The sequence below is a fragment of the Atractosteus spatula genome, chromosome 2 (assembly GCF_055471065.1).
Source record: "Atractosteus spatula isolate fAtrSpa1 chromosome 2, fAtrSpa1.hap1, whole genome shotgun sequence".
Lineage (NCBI taxonomy): Eukaryota > Metazoa > Chordata > Actinopteri > Semionotiformes > Lepisosteidae > Atractosteus > Atractosteus spatula.
Window position 1 is genome coordinate 55,929,174 of NC_142707.1, and position 9,560 is coordinate 55,938,733.

Below are 9,560 nucleotides of genomic sequence, written 5' to 3' on the forward strand. Positions count from 1 at the left end.
AGGCCCGCTGAAAGCAAGGCACGTGAGATTCATTTAAATGATAATCCTATTTTTGCAGCTGGTATGCAATGCAGTTTTGAACATAAAGTATTTCAGATTTCAAATCTGAAAATTCAAACATTTCATACATTTAAAATCACTATAAAGCTTTCGAGCATGGATATGTTGAATAGTTATGGATGAATCTTAATTACAATATAAATCAGTACGCTTTATAAAGAAACTTCGAATCGCAGATTTTAAGCAGCAATTTTCTATCTATGCTAGTGTCTCAGCGGACAAATGGCACCCGTAATTTAAACGGGTATTAGTAAACACTGTGTTAGTAAGACACCATAAATGATATATAAACCTTATTAACTATTGATCGAACCGAAGGAATTATGTAGTGAAATCCAACGCGATTTGCGCGGCCGTCGTAATTATTTACACGTACAGTATGTTTTTCAACAGCCTCTCGCTCCCAATACTTGAGAGTGGTTTGATCTAGCTCTGGAAATATGACAGCCTCACAGCACCTGGGCGATTTGCTCTTTCCAATATCAATAAATCTCTGCTCCTCACTGACGGCGCCGAGTGATGTGGTTGGTTTTCTGTACAGAGTGCGATAAATGTGTAATAACCGCAAGATTTTGCCAAACCTCTACGCAGCATATATGTAAATTGCAACGAAATCACATGGGCGAGTTCACAAAATCCTTTAGATACGGCAAATCCAACTTGAAAATGTAAAGGTACTGGAGAGTTGGATATTATACAGCAAAACCGGTGATGGTCCTTTAAAGTCTTACACCCACTAGGGCAAAAATGGAAAAAAAAAACTTCTGTTGAGATTTCAAGGACAGATGACAGACTTTTCATGGAACAAAATACCGAAGTCTGTCAATGAAAAGTGTGAGAAAGGAGTTAATACAGTTTAAATCTAATACCAAAAATGCAGTCCATTCATTATAATGACCTTATATTCCAAAATGTGGGGGGAAAAGATTCCAATTAACAATAAAAAGTTGTGCATTTTATTTCAATGTTGCTTACCTTGCTCGAAAAGGGTCCCGGGATGAGTAATTTCAGCGCCTGTCTTTTTAGCTCCACCAGCCTGGCGTTACAGTTCTCACACCAGATTCCGCGATCCGAGCCGGGAGAGCTCCCGCTGCCGGATCCTGGAGATCCAGTCCCGAAGCCGGGAGATCCGCCAAGTGATCCAGGTGAGCCTGTCCCGATTCCCGGAGACGTTGGGCCGGGGGAGCCGGAGAAGGATCCCGGGGAAGAAGTGCCGGATCCCGGAGACGGGGTTCCGGAGGAACCGGGGACAGACCCAGCTCCCTCGGGGGTGGGGCGGCTGCCGGTCCGGGACTCCTCGTAGGCTTTTCTGTACCAGGTCTCCGGAGAAAAGGACGCGGATTTTGTCGGGGAGCAAGCATCTGTCATCTGTAAAGAATACAGCACATGTTACTTTAAAGACTAAGAAAATACAAAAAAAATCGCTTATTAAGTACGACTATCTACTAATTTCAGCAGCCCACTACAAACTAAAAATGAGTCAATATGAAAATGGAACACAACACATCCAGAAACAAATTCGGTTTGAGTGGTAAACACGATGAATGTACACAATAAACACTATGCAACCAAAAATGCGCCACGTGTGTGGCTTACAATTTTAGAACCTAATTGCAAACGAAACGGGCTTTTTCACTTTCAGAACATTTAAAATAAGACTGCTCTTAAAGTGGAGCGTATAAACGGTGGCTCACGGTGCTCGTAATACGTGCTCATCAATTAGAATAAAAGGTATGCCGAATGTACCTGTTTCGTAATGTAAATTCTTCTTTTGGAATTCCTATACAATTCCTATGGAGTACATATATGCGTGCAAATGGGATAGATGCTGCTTTCCAATTACATGCTCGGCTTAACATTCAGAAACGAATTATTATGCACATTAGAGTGTCAAACATACCCCATATTTGCGGTTTCTGGTTGCCACAGAAGACGACCTGTCTTTATTTCCAGCTACAGATGTCATATTGAAGGTTAGAGGTGTTTTTCTTTCTTTCCCTTTAACATCCAGTTAATAGATATCAGTGAACCTCGAATCCTCCGTTCAGCGCAGAATCATGAAGAAATGCGGTGAAAAATCTGTATCCAACAACACTCCCCAATAAAAAAAACAGCAAAGTTAAATTCCACCTCCAACAAATGAGAGAGTTCACAGCATTTCCATTGCTATATCAGATCCCTTTATTTGTCGCCTCCGTTGACTTTGAATTCCAGACGCGCATCAGTGACCCACATCGTAGAATGAAACATCCCTGCCCAAATTAAATCCCCATTCGCGAAACACTGAAGGTGTGCTGCGACAGAGCGCTGTTGCGGGCAGCCAGTCTGCGGCGCAAACTCTTCCAGCTGGCAGCGTCCCCTGCGCTCTGTAACTTGTTACTTTCAGGAGGCTTTGCAAGTCTCTTGCAAGAACCCCTAAAACTGCAGGAACTGCCCGTGGGCGGGACCCGCCATTCCGTGTCAGCCAGTAGAAGTCTTCATATTCAATGAGTGACACGCCGGAGTCAAATTCTCCCTATATAAACCTCTGGGCGCTGCTCGATTTTGCGAACGCTGTAGCTGAGTGAGGGCTGAGATTTGTGTGCTGTAAAACCAGAGCAGAGGGGCTTTGAATTTCAGTTTTCTGCTTCGTGGTGATATGTTCATTTTTGAGAGTTGACCGAATGAAATGAAATGAAATGAAATGAGAACGATTAACGAAGACACCTCAATGGTAGAACATCCCTTGATGTAATCGCCCCGCTAGCGTGTCAAATAAATGATACGTCTTTATATGAACACGAACAAGAAAAAAAAACCCTCAAATCATACAGGAAACAAATATTTGTAAACCATTTATTGCTTCGTCTTGTTTACAACACTTACTATGGCCTTGTATAAGGTTAACCACGGTGTTCAATATTATTTTGAATTTATTGACATACACCATCGTTTGCAACGCTGAAGTTCAGTTAGTTTTCACGATAAACCATTAGCTAGTATAAAAGTAAATGTTAAGGAATGCAGTTAAGTAAAACAAAGAATACCACAGTTATTTTATTACACCAGTATATAAAACGATTATAATTAGTATTCTGGTGTATATTGGTTGAAACAAACAATTTGGTTAAAATAATCTATTTTTGAGAATAAATCGTAAATTTAGCATGAAATCCGAATATTCGTTACACTGCAATACTGAAACCCAAAGAGACACTAGAATTAGATTATCGAAAACATTCCAATGTCTCATTAAGCACTGGTACAACAGTGAAAAGATACCTTTTAAGAAAACTTCTATAAAAATCAGACTGCCACAGTAAATGTCTCTTTTTTCTCTTGCGCAGTGGAGCAGCTCCCCCTGCTGTTAAACAGTGGAATCTGCACATCAGGAGTGTCTGGCGAAATGACTGCATTACTGTCCCCTACCGCAGCAGGTGCTCTGAACATGATCAGATTTGTTTGATTTCATCATTTTCCATGACATCCTCTCACAAATGACTTGTACAGTATGTCCATGGTGTTCTAGCTTTGTTGTACAATCAATAAATTTCCAGCCTAAAAATACACATTTTTTGAAGGCTGCTCTGCCAAAACAGCAGCCATATTGGAGAAATATCTATAGGGAACACATTTCAGCTCCCAGCCAGACACTCCTTTTTCATTTCGCCAGACACTCCTGTTCAATACCCCAGTCTGAAGCAGGCAAGGAATGTTTTGAGAAAACATAAAAAGGAGAGAAAATTGAAGATTTTTCATAATGAAATCTTCATTTTCTTGCTTCAGGTACATTTCCCAGCTCAACCTAGTTAGTCTATTCAGACAACCTCATACTTTCACTGCTGTTCTTACATCCAAAGCCACAACCTGCGTTCTATTGCACGTCTAGAAATTTCATGTCATTTCATGACTACAGGTGTTACAAAGTGCTGAAGTCCTCCGCCCTGAGCTCTCTATGATCTGGGCATTGAAGAAAAACGGAATCTGACTTTTCATTTTCATTGGTTAAGTGAACCTAAATGACTAAGCACTCTCCTATTGCTGCAAAACCAACTGCACCCTACAAAACTATTTATTAAGGGTGTGTGGGTGCTACAGGTGAATAGATTTAGAGTAAAAACCTGTATGAACATGGCTTGTGGAACAGCTTTTAGAAATGTAATTATAACGTTTAGCCTTTTCCAGATACGGTATGTGGGATCTTTAATTTCATTCTTTAAGTTTTGTATACACCCCTGAGCTAAAGAGTGTTGAAGCTGTGCACTTGTCTAGAAAAGCTGCTTTTCACTACCAGCAGTCAGGAAGGGGGATGTAAGAGGGAGCGTGAGTCTGAGAATGTGCAGGAGAGCTTTTTGTGTTCACATCCCCCCAGTTAATAACCCGAAGAACCGATGAAAGGACATTAGATTTACTGTCAAAAACAAAATAGCTGACCTTCCTGTGTGAACTATGCACAAAAGGAAATCTGTGGTGTAAGCATGGTTTATAATATCCACCCAGACATTTTCTAACCACTTCCAATACAGTGTTGCAGGGGAGCTGGAGCTTATCCCAGCAAACAACTGTAACAAACAGTTCTCTTCGGACCCTATGCGGACGACACGATTCAGGGGAAAGTGAAGAAACACGGGGGAAAAGTCATGCAGGAAACGGGGATGAAAACAGGGGGCGTGTCCTTGGTGCGCTGGTGTTCGGGGAGGTGTGGCCGAGGCAAACAATCCAGGAGGAAATCCAAGGGGGAATCCAAATGGAGGCAAAAGTCCAAAACCGGGCGGTCCATCCAAGACAAACCAGATTTAAAAATGGGAACCGGATCGAAACCAGTGGGGAACAGGAACAGGAACAGGATTAGGAACAGGAAATAAAACCTTAACGGGGCCAGGCGCTTCCAGGTCCCGGGCTCGCACGATACGGGAATCAACGCAGAGCCGCTAATAAAGTGAGCGCCTGGTTTTTAAGGAGAACTGAAAGGGGGTTGGAACAGGGAGCAGGTGCAGGCGATGAGTGGAAAACAAGGAAGGGCTGGAGCGTCCTTAAGAGGAGGGGTTTAGGAACGTGACAGCAACGGGCACAAGGCAGGATACGCCCTGGACAGGACACCAGTCCATCGCAGGGAAGACACACAGACGCAAACACAAACATGCACACCTAAGAAAATAGCACACCTGAGAAAACTGGCCTTGGGTGTGCTTGAGATAAAAGGTCAAATATAATTACCATCCAAACTTGATCCAGGCTGTACTGTAGCCATTTTATTTTCCAAAAGCAAATAATTCAGCAAAATCCTTAGAAAAGCCATTTCTGGGGCTCCAAAAATGGCTTATTCAGAGTGTAGATGGCCCCTACAGTCCAGATATAAGTGCACTGATCCACCATCACAGGGTTGCGTAGGCTTCAGTACGGTGGTTATGGTTGCATGCAAAGCCAGTAACTTCTGCTTTCTGCTTTTCACACAAGCATAACCACTGGGACACTGCGAGCTTGTGCAAATGTTAGTGAGATATTCATTACTCCTCCAGTATAGTGAGTGGCAATATACAGTACAGTGAAATGAAGCGAGTGTGTCAAAGCAGTGCAACTCAGCTCACAGGTTCTAGCAGCGATCCAACTTTATAAATGACAGGGGATTCAACTTTAAAGATTGCCAACATAATGTAACTGGTGACCATGTTTGATAGAAAAAGAGCAGTTTCCATTATCTGATATGAACATCCACATTTATCGCTTGTCTCCTATCCTATTGCTTGTGTTCCATGCAATTCACTGTTGTTGGTTCTGCTTAGATTGGCATTGTAACTATTCCTGCAACAACCATTCCTGCAGATGCTTAACTTGGCTGACTGAGAATAAATACTGCTGTACGTGATCACAGTGGACATAGTTCACAGTTCAAATAAGTTAGCGTCAAATGTATGCGTTTTTTCCCACTAATCAAAAAACAGTGTGATGCTTACAGTACAGTATATACAGAACTATGGTCTAGTTTATCCATGACATACACTCCTGACATTAGTGTTAGCTGATATAAAATAAGACAAATGTGTCCCCAGGTATCTGTGTCACTTCTATTTTGTGCTGGGTGCTCTGTCACAGTTGTATTATCCTTATGTTAAGGATGCTCGTGCCACCCATGTCTAAGCCTGTGAGTTTTCACTAACATCTCCAAAGTATGCTGTTCAGGTAAATACTCTGGAAAAGCAGCTTCTGATAAAAGAGCAGTGCAAGGAAGACTGTAGGGAAGCCAGGTTAACAGTCACCCTGTGTTCGACTCCAGCCCAGTGTATTGTCTAGGTTTTTGTGAGGGTTGCTGTTCCTGTTTCTTCCCACCATCCAAAGACACATTGTGTATGTTAATCGGCGACTCTAAATTGCCACTGGGACTCACTAAGGATAAAACGGAGACTAAAAACGGATACCGTATGTGGAGTAAGTAGAACCTGGAGTTTGGTTGATTGATGAGAATCCTATTAACAGCTGCATTCCAGTACACAGCTTAAAGACGGAATGCAGTATAATACATTGAATCTGAAATTAAAAAACCTCCATAATTACAGCAGAGAGTAAGGGGGTTAATTTGTGGTAAATGCTCAATGAATGATAATTCATCATCACCGGAAGGCAAAATAATTATCTTTTAAAGATATCACCAGGGTAATCAAGTGCTGTTAATAGGATAAAATAGTCCTGTAGCAGCTCTACCAACATTCCAAAAGTCAGCACTAACTGCTGAAGAAGACGTTCACCGTTTACTGATTTTTTTCAAGAGAACTGAATCATAAATCATTATGCTTTCAGTTTTGGTTTTCCCTGACCCTTGTGCATGACTTATTTGAGATTCTGAGACAAACCTAGCAAACAGCTGATACAAATTTGTGTTATTAACTGCATTACTTTTTCATACATGCAATGCAACTGTTTAGTTTTCTTCTTCCAAGCAAGAAGATTGGCTGGTGCATTCCGTGTTCCTGTCCTTTTTCATATAAAGCCTCCCCTGTTACCCGATTTAATAAAGTCAGTCACATGTTACCCGTGTATCTAATGGAAAAAATCTTTATTAGTCATGGTGGCAACAATAAAAGTCTTTTAAAGAACCACAAAACAAAGACATTTTTTACTTCAGCTTATCAATGAAGATACTGTGTATTTAATTTCAGCTGGTTACTGGTTCATTCACCATATTCAGATATTCAGGTGCTGACCAGGCTCAAACTAACACTTTCTCAAGAAGTAAAACTCAATCCGTTGCTCTTATTAGGCTATAAAAGACATAAGGAACAGGTAACGGTTTATTCCATGCTGGAAAGAAAAGAAAGGAAACACAACGTTTTGGCTGTGAAGCCTTTTTCAGGTGTGAGCACTTCTTCAGGTACTGTATATGCACTTTCCTAGACTAGTTGAAGTGATAACTTTAAAATGCGTGTGTTTAAACGGAAGTGGAAAGCAGATTTCTGTATGTGATATATTTTAGGTCACATTTCTGCTGTTATATCTGTGGTTCAAATGGGGTTTGTTGTTGATAGAAACATTGGATTACAGATTATTACCCATTATTAGTACCCACTTCTGAATTTAGTGAAAAAGTGTAAAAATACTCAGAGGTGTAATGGACAACAACAATAATACAAAATTAATCTTGCCATTCATCAAAAAACAAAACGCAAAAAAAAATGTTTTTTGTGTTTTTTAAGATCCTTCCCTATATCTCCATGTCTTTACAATAAACAGATAAATATTAATCTAGTACAAGTGGAATTTAATTACAGTTGCAGTGGGGATCATACTTTACAATGTCTTTACGGAGTATACTGTGTGTTTATTACTAATACCTAACCCTGTGAGAAAAGCCGAGACTCCAGCTCGTTCGCAGACTTCAAATTAAATTGTAGCTATTAAAACCCAATTTCATCCTCCCTAGAAAACGGCTGGGCAAGGCAGGCAAGAAGCAACTCAATTTAATCTTCCCAAGATAATCACATTTCAGCAGGCTCCTTTAATACAGACTGGTGTCTACTAAGCTTTGGTCCTGATGCTTGTGTAATTGTTTGGAGTACATTACGGGAAAACAGAAAGCCCCGCGTCATTTTCACCATGTTTTAAATTTGGAACCATCAATTATTTTTATTGTATGGCCACCAAATGTGGAATAACCAATCGTACCTTTCACTCTGCAACACAGTACGCATTTCCCAAATGATTAGTGCCTTTTTAAATGAATCATTTCAGTGAGTAAAACAAATTTTTCATTAGTGTCTGTACTCTTGAGTATTCAGTCATTTAATTCACAGAGTTATACTGCAGAGACGAAACGAGCGTTGATGTTAATCAATATGGGATATAATTCATATTCTCGGAGCACTCAGATGACTAGGGAATGAACATGGAGAAACTGTTGTCAAATACGACACAGGAACCATTAGGCAGGTTGCACTGTCGCTCTGCTCAAACACACATACAGTAGCACTGTTTTCAAGGAATTGTAGAATGAACTGTGGTGGTTATCTATGACGGTCTATTGATTGAACTTTCAAAAGTGAATGAACAATAGAAGAAGAAACAACTGATTCCACTTATTACTAAATGAATACATGTTTTTGTCTTTTTAAAGTTTCTTTAATCAATATGCAATATTTCTGTATATTTTTAATAAGTAGTCTAAAATCCTAGTGGCACAAATCAGGTTTTCAATTGCAATTCTTTGAAGTCAGACAATCTGACAGACACAGTATGATACAGTATATATAGAGAGAAACTATGTGAAAGTTGTGTAGCACCAGCTACATTACTGGGCTTACAGACCATTCACCATTGACAGGCTGAAGTAATTGAATATAGAAGACTAAGGTGGGACCTGATTCATGTATTCAAAATCTTCAAAACCATTGACAGAATCAACATATTCGACTACTTCAGAACCAACAGAAAACAAGTTAACAATGGAGAAAAGCATTCAAAACAGAAAACAGGAGGCACTGGATATAGTTATCTTAACAGCTATCTAGAATTTTAGACACAATAAAAATGTAAACACAGAGAGAAACATACTGTATATGTCATATTTGAAGTGTGAAGACTATGGTATTATAAAATTAAATCTGAAGAAAGACAAATTCCAATTAATGAGGGATTTTCAGTATGGTATTCTTGAGGTTCACTCCCATAATGAAATTTATCATCAAATGACTACGGCCTTTGTATCAGGAGTATCTAGACGACCATACACCAGTTGCGTTTTGCTCAAGAGAAACTCTAAGCTACACAAATGAACCTTTACTTGACTCAATAATAGAATTCATTTGACCTATTTGGCTGTTTTCAGCTCTTTCAGCTCCTGCTTTCAGGTGGTTGCACATTTATTGAATTTCAGCTCACTGTTAAAGACAAAAGGTTTATATTAGAAATACAGTAGGGTGTTGTGAATATGAAATATGAATTAATGACAGCAAAAGCACAAACAATACAACATGAATCAAGCAAGAAACTGTGTTCAGAGCAAGGCAGAATAAGGCTTTTATTTAGGTTAG

At 39.9% G+C, this 9,560-nt stretch overlaps 1 protein-coding gene across 1 annotated transcript in view; it reads right to left on the reverse strand.

The window, feature by feature from the left end:
- kif26ba (kinesin family member 26Ba) overlaps window positions 1–2,401 on the reverse strand; it is a 188,764-nt gene extending 186,363 nt beyond the window's left edge. The window contains exons 1-2 of the mRNA XM_088935367.1: window positions 1,961–2,401; window positions 1,036–1,428 (exon numbers count right to left, since the gene is read on the reverse strand). Of these exons, the coding sequence (XP_088791493.1) occupies window positions 1,036–1,428; window positions 1,961–2,026 (459 nt within the window). The 5' untranslated portion in view covers window positions 2,027–2,401. The remainder of the gene's footprint in view (window positions 1–1,035; window positions 1,429–1,960) is intronic.
- Window positions 2,402–9,560: the final 7,159 nt, after the last annotated feature.